The sequence below is a fragment of the Idiotropiscis lumnitzeri genome, chromosome 14, assembly GCF_059441095.1.
Source record: "Idiotropiscis lumnitzeri isolate Australia: NSW breed Sydney's pygmy pipehorse chromosome 14, RoL_Ilum_1.0, whole genome shotgun sequence".
Classification (NCBI taxonomy): domain Eukaryota; kingdom Metazoa; phylum Chordata; class Actinopteri; order Syngnathiformes; family Syngnathidae; genus Idiotropiscis; species Idiotropiscis lumnitzeri.
The window spans coordinates 20,475,492-20,493,668 of NC_142404.1; the positions used below are offsets into that span (position 1 = coordinate 20,475,492).

Sequence of the window (18,177 nt, forward strand, 5' to 3'; positions counted from 1 at the left end):
TGACAGACATGCATTACGTCATAATGAGACGCGGCGATGACTTTTGACCTGGTCTTTAATGACGACGGCGCGGTGGCTCCGGCTCGTGTGTTTGTGTCTTGTCGTGCTGTCGGGATTATTTGCGATGAGGTCGTAATTCCGATTTAATCTTCTTTGAGGCGCCAAGTGGAATTTTTTGATGAGAGCGGCAAATCCTGCGAAAGCAAAAAAAAAAAGTTCACCGTCGTCACCTTACGGTTGCTCGGCAACACAACAGTTGGACGGCGAAAACGGTCGTTTTTTTAAGTGCTACATGAAATGGTATTGTTTAAAACCACACTTATGTGTTATTTCATCTTCTTTGCCATTAAAAGCGTTTATTTCTTTACCCACAGCGATCATTGTTTTAAGCGAACAGTTGAAGTAAAATGACCTTTAGAACGAGTAAATGCCCCCCCAAAAATAAAAAAGGAACTTTTACGATAAAAGAATAATAAAGCTATTTAATAAGAAGTAACAGCAAAGAACGCAACTATTTAAAAAGTTTGACTAACAAAACAATTTTCTCAAAAATGTCGCCATTTTTAGGAGACTCCCAAAAATGTGTCCGCAAACGAACGTTACGTCATCGTCAATCAGAACAAGCAACTTCCGACACTAGACATCGGTGAACCCTGGTTTTGTTTTTGTCGCTTAAACGGTCTTCCTACGCGCAAAAAAAAGACGTTGCTAACGCAAAATTGCAGCTAGCATTCGTTCGGAACTGCTCTACACGTTACTTAGTCACGTGCTTTGAGCAAGTAAAATAATCCAAACAAAATATACTTGGACAAACCAGAGGGAGGCGACCTTGATGGATTAAAACTTAATTTTGGTCGTCCCCGCTGCAGAAGAATTCCGATGGCTTGCGTGGAGCTGTCAAAAATATTTGAACTGTTCAAATTGACCTTTTTTGTTTGTTTGTTTACTTTATTTATAAAATAAATGTGACAAAAACAATGTTTGAACGTACTCTGCCAAATGCTACAAATGTAGGATTTTCACCTTCATGCTGCAAGAATTGTGCAACATTGCGGCATTGTGGGGGGAAAAAAAATGTAAATCATGCGCTGCAGACATTTCAAAACCACACAATTACAAATGTTTATTGGCTTAATTTGCAAACATATTCTATAAAAATGAAATATTTCCGTCCGTTGTGCAGTTTGTTGGAGTTGGCGCTGAGTTAGTGACAGCTAAAAGCGAAAAAAAACTGCCACAGGCAAGGGAAGTGTGACTCCTTTTTTTCTCTCAACTTTGGTCACTGTCGCAAATTTAGGATGAAAACGTCAACAAAAAGATTTTTTTTATTTATAATTTGTTGATTTAAAAAAAAAAAAAAAAAGTAAAAAAAAGGCTTTGTTCCTCCTCACGGGCTGAGCAGACTTTGGAAAGTCCCCTTGAGGACGTCCCACGAGAAACGGGACGTATCCACCTGCAAACACAAAAACAAAGCGAAAATAAGCGCCACTAAACTAAGCCACACTCGCGATTCAAAGTCGCCATTTGTGCGTGCGTGCGATACCTTGAGCGTGTGTGTGCGGACGCGTCGCGGTCGTGTGCAGAAGTTGCGCAATCTTTTGAAGAGTTGCTGGGGAGTGGCGTACAGGTACTCCGCTGTGGGGTGGGAGGGGCATCAGTGAGGGTCCTCGCCATTGGCCGGAAGTCACATCAGGTGGGCGGGGCTAACAAATACAAGTGAGTTTGTGTGTGCACTTTTACCTGGGAAGATTTCAGGGTACACTAAAGCGTTGGGACACAGAGGGTAGCAGCCGCAGTGCACCGCCTCCAACCTTAAAAGGTGCACGCACACACACACACACACACCCCTTCTAGACATTGTGAAGATGAAGATTATTGTTACCATGGTCGCGCCAATACAGATCGATGCAAAACGGTGTGTCACGTGTTGCGCAGAAGTGAGAGACCAGTGCTTCTCAAATAGTGGGGCGCATTTTCAGATACAGAAATACAAATAGACAAAATTATAATTGACAGAAAGTCATTTCTAAAAACTTGAGAAAAAAATGCCACTCTCACAAAACCTCTTTTCATTATTACAGCTATTGTGAAATGTGTGATATAAATAAAGTTGTATTGTATTGTAATAGCTTTTATTGTTTTTAATAGTTTAATGGCCTTTTCCGTCACGTTAGTAAATGTCACTGTACATTGTGAAGAAATTGTGAATTTTTATACAGAACCTTGAATTTAAAAAACAAAAAAAGCCCCAAAAAAATCAAAATCGCACTATCAGCCAGAAAAATTACGTTAGTTTTTTTTCTTAAAATCGTCCAGCCGTACGACAATAACGTGTAATTGCACATCCACTCGAGTAGTTGGCCGTGGCGCTCTCCTTGCCCATTGTGCGCAGCGAGTATAAACTCTAAAATGCTATGATTTTTAGTTGCTGCGGAGAGAGGGCGGCGGTGGTGGTGGCGCAAATTGTTTTCTTCTTGGAAGGAGGGGCGAAACAGAAAATAATTGAGAAGCACTTTGATTGACCAATCTGCTTTTTTCAGGGCCGATACCAATACCAATTATTAGTGGTCATGGAGGCCGATAACGATATTCATTTGTTGGAGAAAAAAAAAAAAAGAGGTAGAAATGGTGTCCAAATTTGGAAAAAAAACATGTTTAATTGCCTTTAAGCACGTTTATTAAACAACTTGAGTGGTTTACAACATGTTAAAGCTTTTTTAGATCTCGGAAAATAGAAATTTTAAATGCAAATTTCCTCATTGTGGGATGAATAAAGGACATCTTTAAAAGTCTAACAAAAAGTGCACGGAGCTCAGCCACGTTTTATCGTTTAATGAAAGCAAACATCTCTTTAAATTTTACTACGGCAAATAGTTTTCGATTTGTTGCGAGTTGTAGTAGACTGACATTTATCAAAATTTCTGCAAAGTCTGAGGCTTGTTGCCTCCTGTGTGACTCGAAAAAAAAAAAGCAAACAGGCAGCTTACTGCTGATTGGCTGCCACCCACTGCACACCAATCGGATGGTGTTGTGGGCGGGCCAATCTGCTTCTGCAGGCGGGGTCACGAGCACAGTTGAGAGAGAGAGAGAGAGAGAGAAAAGTGTGCTGTTGCGCGCCAAAATATACCCACTTTTAATTTATCGGCCTTAAAAGTTAAAATAAAAAGGCTGAGTCCAATAACCGGCACATGACAAATATTGGCTCTGATAATCGGTCCATCGCAATTGTGCAATGTACAGCAATTTGTTGTGCGTGTGACGTGCACGCGTCTCACATGGCGACTCCAAAGAACTCGTGTCGGGCGGTGGACACGACCACATCAGCCTGGCACAGGACTGTCAGGTAGCGCTCTCGGGACTCCTCGAAGCCCCAGTGCAGCACATGTGAGGCCAGCAGGGGGCGGTAGCGCAGAAACACCTCTGGAAGCAACACAGGCGTTAGTGTTAGCATTAGCACAACTGCGACACTCCTCACTTGGCTTTATCTGTGTGGTTATGCGCGTGTGCGCGCATACCTGGCACATCGGTGAATGTTTCCCCAAGTACGGACAACAGGAAGTCGAGTCCTTCTTCTTTCAACTTCAACATGGTGCTGAAGAACAGCTCAGGATCCTTGTCGTGCTCCCTGCACACGCAGACGCACACGCGCAAAAGGCATCAAGTGCCGTTTATTTTTTTCTCCACATTTCCGAAGAGACCTCAATCAGACTTTGGCGACGCGGGCAGCCTGCGCAGCAATTATGCTAGCGGTAATGTGAGGATGCGGGTATCCAGGCCACGAGCAGATTAGCGGCAAAAGATGAGAAGAAGATGAAGTCTGGCGGCCGCTAATCCTAATTTGAGCGCAATAAAAGCAGTGGCGCAGCTGTAATCCAGCTGTGTTTTGCTCAGTTGAGAGCCGATTACGGGCGCCCCTGCCTGTGTTGCGGACATGAGAGGGCGAAAAACACACGAGACAAAAACAAGCGCACCGTAAGCTCATTGACACAAACGTGCTCGCCGCCATCGGTGGCCTTTGCCCTCCGGCGTCGCACAGACACCGCCAACGACGTCAACCTATGCCACCGGCGCGTTCGTTCGTACGCGAGCGTCCGAGGACGCGGGAGGCGGTGCATGCGACGCAGCGAGAACGAAAATGGGGAATGTCGGCACCTCACCAGCGATGAGGCCAAACGATGTGCAGCGGCGAGGCGGGAGAGCCGGGACGACGGTCGTCTGCGGCGACGTCATCGGTGTCTGGCGCTGCTGTGACGCCACACGGCAATTTGTGCTCGGGAAGCAGCCTGAAAACAACTCACACACACAAACACGAGGGTGAGGATGACGGACGTGTGCACGCGCGTGTGTGTGTGTGTGTGTGTGTGCAAGCAGTCAAGACTTTGAAGGCACACATTGCCAAAACAAGTCAGAAAACGAAGCAAAAAGATGAGAAAATGGACAACGAAGACGCATGTGTATGAAAAAGCGCTAGTGTGTACTTGGGTTCGTATGGAGCCACCCCCGCCCAAAAAAAAAAAAAAAAAAGTGACCAGGAAGGAAAAAGGGTAACAATTGCAGATGAAAAAACTTCTCGGTCTTCAAACATTTTTCAAATATCAACTTTTCCAATATTGACCAATGTGGGGAATTTTTTTTTCAAAGTTTGCTCATCCTGCAGCACCGCTCGGCTTCATCTGTGCATGTGCCGGCACATCAGTGTCAAGTGTGCGTGTGTGTGTATGGAATACCTTGTCCTGAATGAGTGACAAGCTACACGCACACGCACGCGCGGAGTGAGGAGAGGATGACAAGCGTGCGTGTGCATGCGCATGTGATGAGGTACGAGATTAAGGAGGATGAAGGTGCTAGCAGATGTTTTTGCGATTAAACTTGATCTTCTTTGATTAAAGAGCAAACGAGCGCGGCGGGAGGATAAGACGCGTCACATGTTGATGACATTACCCCACGGCCGACGACCGGAAGTGAAATGTGAAAACTCGCGCCCCGTTCGTATGGATGTTCGGAAAAAAAAAAGGAAGACGACGTGACGACGTCCCGATTTTCGTGCCGCAACGCGTCCGTCCGCCGTCGACATTCGAGGAGCCGGTCGACACGTCACTGACCCGGTGACGTCCGCCAAGTGCAGCGGGAAATGAAGGACCTGACACTTGGGTCGGATGATGCCCACCAGATCTTTGGGGGGCTGCTGGTCCGGGATCTTGTTCAGGAAGGACATGACGGATGACAGGAAGGAGTCCATATTGAAGGCGGAATTGAAGACCACCGCATCAGCGACCAGGCTGCCCACAAAAAGGTCACGTGACTCGCAAAAGGCACCGACGACAAAGACTCCGGCGGCCGGGAAGTCGACGCTTACCACGACAGAATCTGGTTGTAGCCGTACTGGAAGTCCCGATCCTGCTCCTTGCGCACCGGGTACACCAACTGGTTCTCATGGAAATACAGAACCTTTTTCAGCCGGGCCAGATCCGGTCGAAGAGCCACCAGCTCGCACAAGTTCAGAACCGAACTACAGAACAGAACCCTGACGGACAGAGGAGACAGTCACCCCCAAGTCCGAAGCCTCACAGTCAAAAACCAAACAAGTCTCAGAACCAAAGACTCACGGTCCACAACCAGACCGGTGTCAGAGCCAAAGGCCCCCGGTCCAGGTGGAAGCATGTCGTGAGACAAAAGTGACACATAGGCAAAAGGTTTTGCCGCTTAAATTCTTTTAGGATCAATTATTCTATTGATTAGAATTGATTCATAACTCGATTACCTGAATAACAGTCTAAAAAATTTGACTGCATTAAAGCTTAGTGCAAAATGACTAATTGATTTATTGATTAATGATTAATCGGTGCACAGGTACCCGTCTGGGTCTGGTCCCAGTCCAGGACGGGTCCGACCCACCTGTACGCCGGGTTTGGGGTGACGTTTTGGCTGAAGTAGAGCGCTGAGGTTCTGGCCTTCCAGTGCCACTTCTTGGCAGGCGTCGTGAAGGCGATGCACGAGTCCACGTGGGTGCACAGCAGGTCCAGCAACTGCTTGTGGGAACCCCCGTAGAACGGTTCCAGGAGCAGGACCTGGGCAGGACTGGGTGCAGCCTGACGGCGCGGCCAGGAAGATGAAAAAAAACAGCACGCTACGTGAGTGACAGGCCGGGTGAGTGAGATGTGTGCCGGCGGCCGACTCCATTAGAGACACAATGCCAAGTCATTTGTGGCGGACGCCACAACGGCCGCAGGTCCATCAGGCGTATCTGCGCATGCAAATGAGCTGGCCTATCAGCTGCGCGAAGCATTATGGGACATGGCGGCCCATCGGCGGTCATTACGGCACCCATTGTGCTGCCGAATAAGCGCGACGGCGGCGTCCTTCACAAATGTCCGGCAACGGCGCGCCTCCAAATGATAACATCGACGTCTCGTGACCTCCCGCGAGCACACACGCACATTGTTAGGCAAGTGCCGAGCGTTCGGAATGCAGAGCTCCAGCGTCCCAAGGTCACGTGAGGTCACGAAAGGCTTCTTGGCCGATAGGTTGTCGTAAAGTGACGGCAAACGGAGAGGGCTTCTTTCTACTTCCGCGTCACGAGTCAACGTCATCCGTCTGAAAACTGTTAATTCATTCATTTAGATCAGGGGTGGGCAAACCTTTTGATTGGTGGGCCACAATGGGTACTAAAATTTGACAGAGGGGCTGGACCAGCAGCAGATGGATGGAGTGTTTTGGTAACCTCACCTCACCGGAGGAAAAAAATTACATTTAATTTGAAATGAAAATGAACAAAACGTTAAAACAAAATAAAACAAGCTTTATTCATTTAATTTTTTTCAAGTTTGGAGGGCCTGATTAAAACGTTTAATGGGCCACATGTGGCCCCCGGACCGTACTTTGCCCAAGCCTGAATTAATTTGATAATGATTCTCATATTCGACTGCACAATCACATGGGAAAAAAAGTTTGCTTTAAGATGCAGGTCAGAAATTGGTAAGTTTTCAAGAACGTCTTGAAAAATGTTCGTTTTCAATTGGTCACTTGTTTGCAAGATGCGTCGAAGAACTAAGAAAAACTCTTCCCGACGTCAATTCCTCTTTGAAAATGTTAATTTTCGTTTTTTGGCGACAAACAAAAATCAAGCAAGTCAATTGGCGTTGGATGGAAACGACGGCAATTGCGTCATTCTTGCGCGCGACGGGGCGGGCTAGCAACCTGTGAGAAGTGTTAGCAACGTTAGCTCCTCGGCAAGTAGCGTTCAAGTGTGGCTTGGATGGAGATGTTAGCTAGGCTAGCTGTTGGCTGAGCGAGCCAAACGGCGACGGAACTCGAAATTGAGGCCCCAAAACAACAAGAGGAAGAAGACGAGACCCAACTGGACGCGAGATAGCGCGGCCAACCGAGGAGCTAAAGACTAACGTTGCCTGAATCGGCTGAAGGCTTGCTAGCTAGCAAGACGGCACACGCACGTACCTGCGACTCCATCGACTGGCGCACGCGACGTCCTTCGTCATGACGCTCATCACCGATGACGTCAACGTCACGAGGTGGAGCCACGACGTCATGTGATCCCATTTGATTTTTCTTATTGTGCCTCAAACTTTTTTTTTTTTTTAAATAATAGTATGTTTTTTTAACTGCCACACACACACAAACGTGTCCATCAGTCAAATGTTTATTTTTTTGCACTTTTCAATTTAATTGACACCAATCAGCAGTTCTGCGAGCACCAATGGAAAAGTTGGACAAGTTAGCAGAAGCATTTTCGTGCTTAACCTTTTTTATTTCAATGCTTTGAACGGAAGGACGGCGACACACTGAATAGCGGTCAGCACGGCCGCCTCGCAGTGTCGGGTCGAGGTTGGGGCCTGTGCTCAGTCGCGACGCGGACGAGCGCGACACCAAAATGGACGGATGGAACGCGTCCCGTCGTCGGCCGGTTTCAGGCGACGCCAAAGACAGTTGGTCCGAGTTTGAAGTGTCGCGGCCACAAATAAATAAGTTAGGATATGAGACGTTCAAAAAGAAAGTGAAGTTAAAAGTGATGTAAGGCTTAAAAAAAATCATTTACTTGTAAAGCGTTTTCAAAATAGCAGAAACTTTTGTTTTTATCTTTTCGTGCTGCAAAACGGTCGTCCGTTCGTTGGCGGCAACAACAAGCAACATAAAAATAAAGCAAAACAAAAACACAGACGGGAAGTGGTCGGGTTCCCCCGTCCTCTTTCAAAAGGGATCGTGGTTCGAGCTTCACTTTGTGGAACACGTCTTGTCTTAGCTTAGCTTAGCTCAGACGTCAGCAGCGATGGGAGCTGATTGGATGCTGATGTCCAGTCAGGACTTGACATGCTCGCAAGTGCAAACGTGAATTAAATAGCAGTGCAGTCGCGGTCAGCGGTGAGACCGGCGGTCTCGGTCCGTCCGGACCTCCTCCTCCTCCAAACCTTGCGTTGCAGTCAGGACAGGATCGGAGAAGCGTCCCACGTCCGAGAGGTCTGAGAGTCCGGCGGGGTGGTCCGGCGCCCCCGGCTGGGCCTCCCGTTGGACCCGCCTCTCCTGGGCCTCCCTCTTGCAGTACGAGTAGCGGTGGTTCATGTGCTGCGAGTACGAGCCCGAGTGCGAGAAGCGCTTTCCGCATTTGTCACACTGGTAGGGTTTTTCTCCCGAGTGCAGACGCGAGTGCTCGATCAGGTGGTGCTTGTGCTTGAAGGCCTTCTGGCAGACCTCGCACCGGTGAGGACGCTTGCCTGAGGACACATACGCGCGTCATCGGTCACATATGATTGGGACACTTGACACACCAAAGTTCACCAGAACCTACAACCTGAAATTCCTGCAACAACTCAAACTGACTTTGTCAAAGTCCATTTTCATTTTCGAAAAATAACTCATGAACGTGTCACCATCAACACAACCTCGGTGTTGATGACGATGTCGACGAGCGCGTTGGGTTTTCAATTTTGACCACGCTGAAGGAAGCGAGGAAGGAAGGTCCAACAGTCATTTGGAACCGATTCTTGACTCACTTTATTGCAGTGACTTTTTTTTTTTTTTACGCTCAACAAATCTATCCCATACTGTTGAAAAAAAAAAGAAAAAATAAAAATAAAATTAACTAATTAAAACACTTGCAGCTTTAAAAAAAACGTAATACAAAACAAACTTCTCTAAAAACAAATCAAAACAAATTGAATTTCAAAAAACAAAAGTTGAAACCAAATAAAACGAACCACGTGCCAAATCCAAAACTGTTCTAAGCACGTCGTGGCGCTCGTTGAGGACGCCTGCAACTTGTTCATCATTTCCGTACCAATATTGGGAGTGTACAAAAAAAAAAAGAAGAAAAAAACAAGGGCTTGGACAGTTCGAGTCTGTGACTGTGAAGCAAGCTAGCGATAGCATTAGCCGTCGTGTTAGCAGCGCCATCACGACGCTGGCATTAATCTAAAGAATTTACACTGCCAGGAAACACATCCAGCGATCAAAGCCAGCTCAAAGCTTTCGTGGCGTTTGGTGCAAACGCAGCTCGGCGAAGCCGGGCCAGGGCCAGGATCGGGCCGATGGGTTCTTTCACGCGACTCTTTTGGACACGACTCTTGCAAGTATGTGACTCGAAAACACGACTCCTCCACGGCATGGAAGTCTCAATCGTGACTCTTTGAAATGACACGCATACGAAAACCAAACAAGAAACATCATTCTTATTCATACATCTCTTAAACTGGAATGCTCGCACATGGCAATCCTCAAGACCAGTTGTCTTCAATCCTGTTCCTCGAGGGCCATCTTTCGTTCTGCTGCAACACACCTGATTCAAACGACCAGGATAATCCTCGAGCTTCAGCACACCTTGCTGATCTGTGTTGCAGCAAGGAACGATGGAAAAACAGGCAGGACACCGGGCCTCGAGGAACAGGATTGAGCACCCCTGCTCAAGACACTCTCACATGTGACTCCAAAATGAGTCTTTTAAACACGACTCTTCAACGCAACTCTTCTCAATGCGAACGACTCCTAAATGACTCTTAACTCACTAACAGCACTGGTAAAATGAAAGGCCTTTTTGCCGTCTAGAGCCGTCAATGGCCGTGAAGGAGTTTGAAGCGTGACTCTTTCGGGTTTGACGACTACAACTGACTTCTAACTCTGAATCCTAATTCTGCGTGTTTCCAACACGATGAATGTTTAAGGCGTGACTCTGTTAAAGATGATAAAAACGTGAAATGTACCTGTGTGCTCATATTTGTGTCTTAGGAGGGAACTGGTCTTCTGGAATGTTTTGTGGCACAAGTCGCAGGCGTACGTACCACTCGCGGTGCCACTCACAGTCTTCACTTTTGACCCGCTTTCTGTCAGCTGCTCCACACCTGACAGGAAGACCAAAGACCCGTCCAACAGCTCGGTCTAACACACACACACACGCACACACACACACGCACACGCCCACACACACACACACACACACACACAATGACAATCCCACACCTGTTGATTTGGAGACACCTTCTGGAGCCCCCGGCCCCCCACCCGCTATGATCCCAAGTCTGGACAGGGCTTAGGTCTGCAGACATGAGTACAAACCAGAGCCCTAATGCAACCCCTCCAAGCTCCCACCTGACCCACGGCCCCAATCCTGCAGCACACTCTCTGCAACAAGCCCCTCACTAGCGCTATCTATTGGTAAAAGACAATACAAGAGGATGGATAGAAATTAACTACTTAACAAATTCACACACACAACCCACCCCAGCCCCCCGCCCCAAACGCATACACACACACACTCATAAGTCAAGGTACGACGGTCGCTTAAGAACCTTACCTGGAAAGTTGCTTTCATCCGTTTTTTTCTGGCATTTGGAATGTCGGCAAAGGCAGCTGCCCCGCTAGCATAGGCGTACGCCATTTGGGGCACGAAGCTCATAGAGTCCAGGAATGGGTACTGGGCGGAAGACACAAACAATGGCGGAGGTAAAGTGCCATGTGGAGGCACAGACAAGTAGACCGGACTTGCCGTCGACGGATTGATTCCAAACATGGGACATTTTTCCATCTGATGGCAGTTTCTGGTGCCCTCAGAGTCCAAGAAGTCCTTCTTGATGTGGAGCAAGTCAACAGCTCCTGAAATCTGGTCAGGACTACCACCAGGTTCCCGTTTGGGACCATTGGATCTGGTTTTCTTGGTGAATTCGTGTGGCAGGTGTTTGCGCACAGAAAGATCGAGCGGAGCATCAACATGAAGGTCCTCCCAGACCAGACTGTTTGGCGTGTAGGAGGTACCTTGTGAGTGTTTGGAAGATGAGGATGAATAGTTGAGTGGAGACTGGCGGTTATGTTCTAAAGGGTCGGGTGTTTTACCCCCTGGACTCTTTGTTGTAAACTGTCCTGGGAAGGCGTCACTGTTTGACAACATTGGCGAGCATCTCAAGACCTGCTGCAGTTCTGATCTACCATTCTCGGGAGGACTGGGATTCTGCTGAGTGAACCAATCTTGAACAAACTCTCGCGGAAGTCCCACGGCCAACGAAATCTTGACCAGTTCCTCCGAGTCAGGTTCCATGTTAATGGCCCAGTTAGTTGGCGTGACTGACAAGTGATCCTTAATAGAGGATCTGGGGCTAGTACAAGGTTCCTGAGGGAACGGGCGCCATTCTGAGGACTCCAAACACGGACTGAGCACGGCTGGCTGGAGAATTGCTTGAATGTCTTCGTTCATCTTGCACAGGTAGCGCTCGTGTTGATGTAGGAGAATGGGTCCTGGGAAAGGCTCCTTACAGAATTGGCACGAGTTTAAGACCGAGCAAGCTTGGTCTTTGGACAGGTTTGTCTGTCTTGTCGTTCGTTGTTTGTTCTGGTCCAGCTCTCCCTTTGCTTGGTTGACCAACTCCAGGGTGTCGTCCATAAAGCTCAGAGCGGGGCTGCTGCGGTGGTTCTTCTCCTCCATCGTGGCCCCGTCAAGCTCCTTCATGTATGCTCTGAGTTTGGAAACCTCATCTGGGCTCCTGCCCATCTTTTGCCTGCACATCTTGTGGATGTTATTCAGGCTTTCCAGAGTCCCTGGTAGAAGGAAGTCCACGCTCAATTTTCCCAGCTGGCTGCGGGAGCCGGACCCGTTTGGGTACACCTTGGGACTCTCTGGTCTGGTTGGGCTTCCAAACCTATGATGAGAGGCCATCATCAGCCTGTACTCCTGGCTGGAGTCTCCTGTCTCAGACTGGATGTCATGGCACTTTTGCCGATGACCTCTGCCATATTCCAGCTTGTGGCGGAGCCGGGCCAGGGTTAGATTTAGGGCCAGGGTCGGGCCAATGGGTGATGACATGGAGCAATTGGTGGCGGATATGACCCTTTGCGGACGTTTGTGGAGACCCGTTGATCTGATGCACTTCCTGCTGCTGATGTGGGAACTGTACGAGCCTGAGTGGGAGAAGCGCTTTTTGCAGTTGGAGCACTCGTACGGTTTTTCACCTAAAAGCCGTCCACAAAAGAAGAAAATAGGAAAACACGAAAACATGTTAGAGGAGGCCTTAGAACCTACCATGTCTGTTTGTATTGTACTTGAGCGCTTCACGACGAACTCAACTACACCTCCAGTCCTTTGAACTCCAAGTCTGACCTCCTACCTTGGAACAAAGTCAACGGCTTATTTTAACGTGACTTCCAACAATGCTTCAGATCTTTTAAAGTCAAGTTTCTACCTTTTCAACGACATACACACCATTTTCAAGTGCGCCAACCTTCTGCACAGCACTAACCCCCCCCCGTCCAATTAAACTGCGTCCCCCCTTCCGTTTGTTGCCAAATTGATAAGCCCGGCGCCACCTACCACTGTGGATGCGCAGGTGCTCCTTCAGGTGATGTTTGTACTTGAACGCTTTCCCGCACTCTGTGCACTTGAACTTTCGGTTGACAACGTCGTCGTTGGGCCGCTGCGCATGCCGAGAACAAGAAGATGAAAAAACAAACATGATCAAATTAAGTTCAACGCAAAGAAAGAATTTTAATTCCGAGTGAATTCAATTTGCTTACATATTCATTTTTCTGGGGGTAAAAGGTTGAGTCAAATAATTTGAATAAAAGTGTGTGAAAATTTCCACCTGCCAAACTGTAACGCAATTCTTGACGGTGGCGACGGACTCCAAATTTTTTGATGACATTTTGCAAGCACCAAGACCTCTGCAAATTCAATTTGGACACGTTCCACTTTGGTCTGATGCCACCTCGTCTGCAATTCGTCTCTTGGCCCCTCTTAACCATTGACATTGTGATTGTGGCATGTTTTACTGCTGCTTCACCCCTCCCACCTCCAGCACAGAGAGGCGGCCATGTTTGGCTCGCTTTCCTGAACGCGGTTGTTGGCTTGAGCTCAATGAAGTTTGCTGATTTTGCTCGCTTGCTCAGGTGGAAATGATTTTCTTAACGCCGATTGTCCGTCGACAACGAGGGATGGACTGGACCGAGGTGGGTTGGCCTGAGATGCTGACGGGACCTTTGTGATGCCCACCTGCGGCATCTCCCCATCAATTGTCTCCCGCTAATTCGGAGTCGTGCTGCGGGGGGGGCGGCAGTTTCGAAGTCTTCCCGGGATCTCGTTCTTTACCTCACAACTAGTCGTCGTCGTAGCAGACTAATAGTTGAAGTACACAAAAAAAAATAAATAAGAGTAGTAGTGGAGATGGTTGTGGTGCTGCGAGCCTTACGAGTAGAAATAAGTGTCTGAGTAATATTAGGAAGATTATTTGCAAGATGAGGTGTCAGACGAGCAGCAGAAGTGTCGTGTTCCTGGTGGGAATTTGTCAAAAGCGAGTGCCAACCTGCTCTCTGATTGGCTCCTGCGCAGTCACGTGACTCTCCATCTGCGCGTCGACATCCGCCGCCCCGCAGTGGCCACCTTCGGCATGCTTGGCGTCCGGGCCGGAAGGCGTCGCCCCCTCCTCCGGGTCTTCCGGGTAGATGACGGCCGTGTCGCTGCGCCAGAGGTACTCGTGGAACGACGACGGCCCTGAAACTTAAAAACGTTTCATGCGCGTTATGCATCCGAAAGAGTCGCTCGCAGTTCTTTGAAGATTTCAAACGGATGCACGTGTTTTTTTTAACAAGAACATTGGGTCAGGCCTACAAACGGGAGGGCATTAGTGCAATTGGGCAGTCCTAGGATCCAATATACGCGACTACTGTACTTTCAGCCAATGGTGTACTTAATTATTGACCAATGATGTATTTTGTTGACCATTACAGTATTCTTATTACAGTACTTCTATCACTGCAGTATTTCTACCATTGCAGGACGTTCACCATTTCAGTACTTTTATCATTGCAGTATTTTCAATCATTCAGTAGTTTTTATCATGACAGCGTTTCCCCCTCTGTATAATGGACCGGCATTAGGAGTGTTTCCTTACACTTGGATACGTTTATACTGTTTATATTTGCATGCTTTTTATGAATGTCTGCTGCTAATGTTAGACATTAACGGCTACATTTCGCCGCCGACTCTGTGTGATCTCTATTTGCTGCTGTAACACCTCAAATTTCCCCATTGTGGGACTAATAAAGGACATCTTCATCTTACTTAAAGGGACGCACGAAGAACCACTTCCGGCTTTATTGAGACCGGCCTTTTTAAAAAGATTTTTCATTCTCTACCCTGAAAACGGGCATCCGTCGGTTGGGTCGCAGGAACCAAACAATCATTTCTGTAAATTAGGAAAGCGGTGGTCGAGTGGTTGGCACGTCTGTCTCGCAGTACAGTTGGAGTCCGTCTCAGGAATGGATTCCCCCCCCCACATTTTTTTACATATTTTTTTAAGAAACGTGTACATGGGCAAGCTGACCGGCCAAAACAAAACAAAGTAGAGATTGTTTCTTTTGTTTTGTTTTTTTCCAGCTCATTGCAACACGTATTTGAATCAGATTGGATGTTCAGCCACATGACGGATTTGGTTGGATCAAAAAAAGAAAATCACTTGTCAAGTTTTCGGGCCGTCATTTATGGTCGGATGAATTCTTGGGAAGAAATTTTTGATCCTGCAGATGTTGACGAGCGAGCGCCGGCGAACGCGACGTGTGTGCCGATGTGGCGGCGGTGGTGTCGCCATGGAAACTCGCCAAGCATTTGTCTGTCTTCTCTTTGTCCTGTCAACTTGTGATGTCATCATCCAACATTGAGGGGGAGGGGCTTATTTGCAATATACAATGACATGCTGTGTGTCTCACACACACACACACGTTCCGGGAAGGTTTGCAGAAGTGAAAATGCTGACACCGAAATTATGAAAAAGTTGAAGTCGTCCACTTCCTGTCCGCCGACCGCTTGAATCGGCGTCCGCCAAATGTGATTTGTCATCAGCGGCCGTTTTGTTCTTAGGCCACGCCCGCCCTGCTTTTCTAATCATGACACTTTTTTTTCCCTTTTAACTTTTTGGTTCTTTAAATTCACTTCGTTGAGATTTGTTTTCAGAGTAAGTTTGTTGGAGTATATTTTTTGGGGGGCATAGTTTCAGTATTATTTGTAGTTTTTTTACAATCCATAGAGTACAGTAAGTTGCAAAAGTATTCACACCCACGAGCAAGGCGCAATTTCTCGGCAGAAGCGTGCGTTGGCCAGTTTGCAACCATCAGTCACCGTTTTTGTTGAGGAGCACGAAATGAAAATGAATTGCCTAAGTCCTTGTTGCAAAAGTCTTCACACCCAGTCATGAAGTCAGTATGTCGCAGTTGCCGCCAATGACTTTTGCGCAGTGTCGTTCGGACATCAAACCGGGTTCATCATTTGCACACTTCGGCTCACTTTGGAATTTCGCTCGACCCGTGTCAGCTTCCGTGATGGACTTCGGCGGACGCAATCTTCAGATCCCGCTGCGTTTTTTTTCTTTTGGGCTTTGACTTGGCCAGTAGAGAATCTTCACTTTGTTCTTCCTGAGACATTCTGGTCAGGACTCAAGCTGGATGTTTTGGATCATCGTCCAGGCGAAGTTTCTTGCAGACTTGAAGCGGTTCTTCTCCAGACTGTGTGTGTCAGTCTTTTGCACGATCCGTCGTCCCTCGCGCAAGGACAAGTTCGCCAGGACAGGACGAAGACAAAGCGCCTCGCATCTTGATGTGGCCTCGTCCTCGTTTCACGCTGCCAATCGTCAGCTGTGTTGGCCGGAACGTCGTTCAGATGTTTGGTGGCAGACCGCGAGCGAGTCTCGAGACGTCGCTTGTTCAGGCTTCAGGTCTTGTTTGCATCGAGACCTTCCTGTGTGAAAAGTCTGGAACAATATTGTGGACTTCTTCAGGGCTTCAACAGATCCGCAGGGTTTTGCTCCTTGGATGGATGGTCTGTCCCAGCTCTTGCTGCTTCCACTTCTGCACTTTTTTTTGGGAGGGGAGACTTTATCCATCCCTAGCTACAAACTTTCTTACTGAAGCCTTCTGACACCTTTTTGGACTTCACGATTGTTGTCTGCTGACAAGCTTGTGAGGACTGCGAAAGGGTGATGATTGGGCACAATTTAATCAAGCCGACACAAGTCACAGCTGTGATTCAAGACTTGATTTTTTTCCAATCAAAATAAGGGTGTGAACACTTTTGCAACTCATTGCGTTTGAATTTGCGAGATAAAAAGGTCAGTAAATGAAGTCAAGTCAAGTGCACTTGTCAAACGGCTCAGCTGTCGCAATGGTCGTCCAGTGATCCGGAAGTCGATTCGTGTTGAAAGAACCCAAGAAATTCGAAGAATTGGCAAAAATTCAGAAAGAATATGTGTTAGTTTGAGCGACGTTTTATGAACGTAGGATGTATTTTTCAGTTCCTTTACATGTTTTGTTCAAGAAGTTTTGTTTAGATTTCGTTTTCTACACAAACACAACACATGTAAACAGACAATAGGACAAAATCAAAGCCTCGGCAAAAACTGCTCACCGGACCTCAACTTACTTAGCAGTCCAAAAAAAAAAATCTATCTTTTTTTATTTGTGATTTGATGTCATCGCTGTAAAATGACATTTTTGTCACCCCTCGATGAGAAGAGCTAACATGGAACAACAAATAAACGAGATTCATGCAACATGGACTCTGTCAGCCAATCAGAGACAAGTAGCAGCACGCGCATGCCCGCCCGATCATCGATTGGCCTCATTCTGCCCCCGTGTCACATCGTCAGCGCGTTCGCATGCTAACAGGGCTAGCGTCATCGCTACATTCGCATGTGAACATGCCAAAATTCCCCCAAAACAAAAACCAGGGTGAGGGGGCGGGTCATTGTTTGATTGACAGCCGTCCTGAGCACTTGGGTTGGGGTGTCGGTCCGGTGGCCATTTGTAAGTTGGGGGGGGGGGGATATGTTCTGGATGGGCGCACAATTAGCGAGAGAGGGAAGTGGTGGGGGGTGTTTGCTGGCAAAGAGGATGAATGCTAACCACGTTTGGCAAGACATACTAAAAGACCCCTCCCCCCATAACCCCCCCCCCAAATCGCCATACAACACTTTACTAACAAGATTGCCGAGTCGTCTTCTCAGACTTCCAATTTGACACGGAACCAAATTCGCTTTCCTCGACTGAGAAAACATTTGACTGTTTGTGTGAAGAACAGGACAGTGGCGACAGGACTGACTTAGGCTCGTGACTTAAAATAATAACTAGAGCTCCTGATGACAACTCTTGATTAGGACCAGGACTTGTCATCAGGATTGCACTCCACACCTGATCAGGACTTTGAATGAGGACACTTGACTTGAGTGAACTTTTGCTGACCAGGACGAGGAGGCGTGATGAGTTTGGGCGAGTGTCATCATGTGACCTTCACCCAATGCCAGCCGCTATTGATCGTGGTGCGCACAAGTGTGTGACCTTGCCGTAGGAGCTGGCCAATCAAACGTATTCGTATCAGGGCGGGGCGGAGGGGCCAATGTTGCACCGGACGAGAGTTGCCATGACATCATCAAGGGACGGAAGGCGCTCGGAATCCATTTTCAATATCTGCGAGTTCTCGTTGAATGACGGACACCCGCTGCCGGGACGGCTTTGCTGAGGACGGCTCCCAAAAAAAACAAGTTCCAAGATAAAATCTCGGTCAAGCGGCCACGTTGACGGCATCCTTTCAAATCGTGCCTCCAAGTTGGCGAGACGACGAGGCACTCGGCCCGACCTGCAAATTACAAGACCAACCGCATCGTCCAGCGAGGACCGCGTTGACAAAATCGTTTGCTTGATTGA

At 47.7% G+C, this 18,177-nt stretch overlaps 2 protein-coding genes across 7 annotated transcripts in view; both read right to left on the bottom strand.

The window, feature by feature from the left end:
* Positions 1-1,097: 1,097 nt before the first annotated feature.
* On the bottom strand, positions 1,098-7,497 carry qtman (queuosine-tRNA mannosyltransferase). 2 transcript variants are annotated; one of them, XM_088315201.1, is made up of 10 exons: positions 7,456-7,497; positions 5,896-6,089; positions 5,357-5,524; positions 5,103-5,279; positions 4,158-4,283; positions 3,516-3,625; positions 3,276-3,420; positions 1,741-1,811; positions 1,544-1,635; positions 1,098-1,453 (listed from the first exon to the last, which is right to left on the bottom strand). In XM_088315201.1, exons 1-10 carry the CDS (start codon positions 7,465-7,467, stop codon positions 1,388-1,390), a joined length of 1,161 nt encoding a protein of 386 aa, XP_088171327.1. In that variant the 5' UTR covers positions 7,468-7,497; the 3' UTR covers positions 1,098-1,387. The 2 variants fall into 2 exon arrangements, 1 of the variants encoding a protein (XP_088171327.1); XR_015846490.1 differs by lacking the exon at positions 1,741-1,811 and having other exon boundaries at positions 1,352-1,453; positions 1,544-1,703.
* A 144-nt stretch (positions 7,498-7,641) lies between these two features.
* The window catches only part of LOC148323987 (zinc finger E-box-binding homeobox 2-like), a 40,286-nt gene continuing 29,750 nt past the window's right edge, over positions 7,642-18,177 (bottom strand). For 2 of the 5 annotated variants that reach the window (XM_088315198.1, XM_088315196.1), the window contains 5 exons: positions 13,791-13,984; positions 12,803-12,905; positions 10,799-12,444; positions 10,209-10,383; positions 7,642-8,726 (listed from right to left, as the gene is read on the bottom strand). In XM_088315198.1, the coding sequence (XP_088171324.1) occupies positions 8,371-8,726; positions 10,209-10,383; positions 10,799-12,444; positions 12,803-12,905; positions 13,791-13,832 (2,322 nt within the window). In that variant the 5' untranslated portion in view covers positions 13,833-13,984 and the 3' untranslated portion in view covers positions 7,642-8,370. Of the gene's footprint in view, positions 8,727-8,958; positions 9,636-10,208; positions 10,384-10,798; positions 12,445-12,802; positions 12,906-13,790; positions 13,985-18,177 lie in introns of those variants that run through there. The other 3 variants (XM_088315197.1, XM_088315199.1, XM_088315200.1) reach the window with 3 other exon arrangements.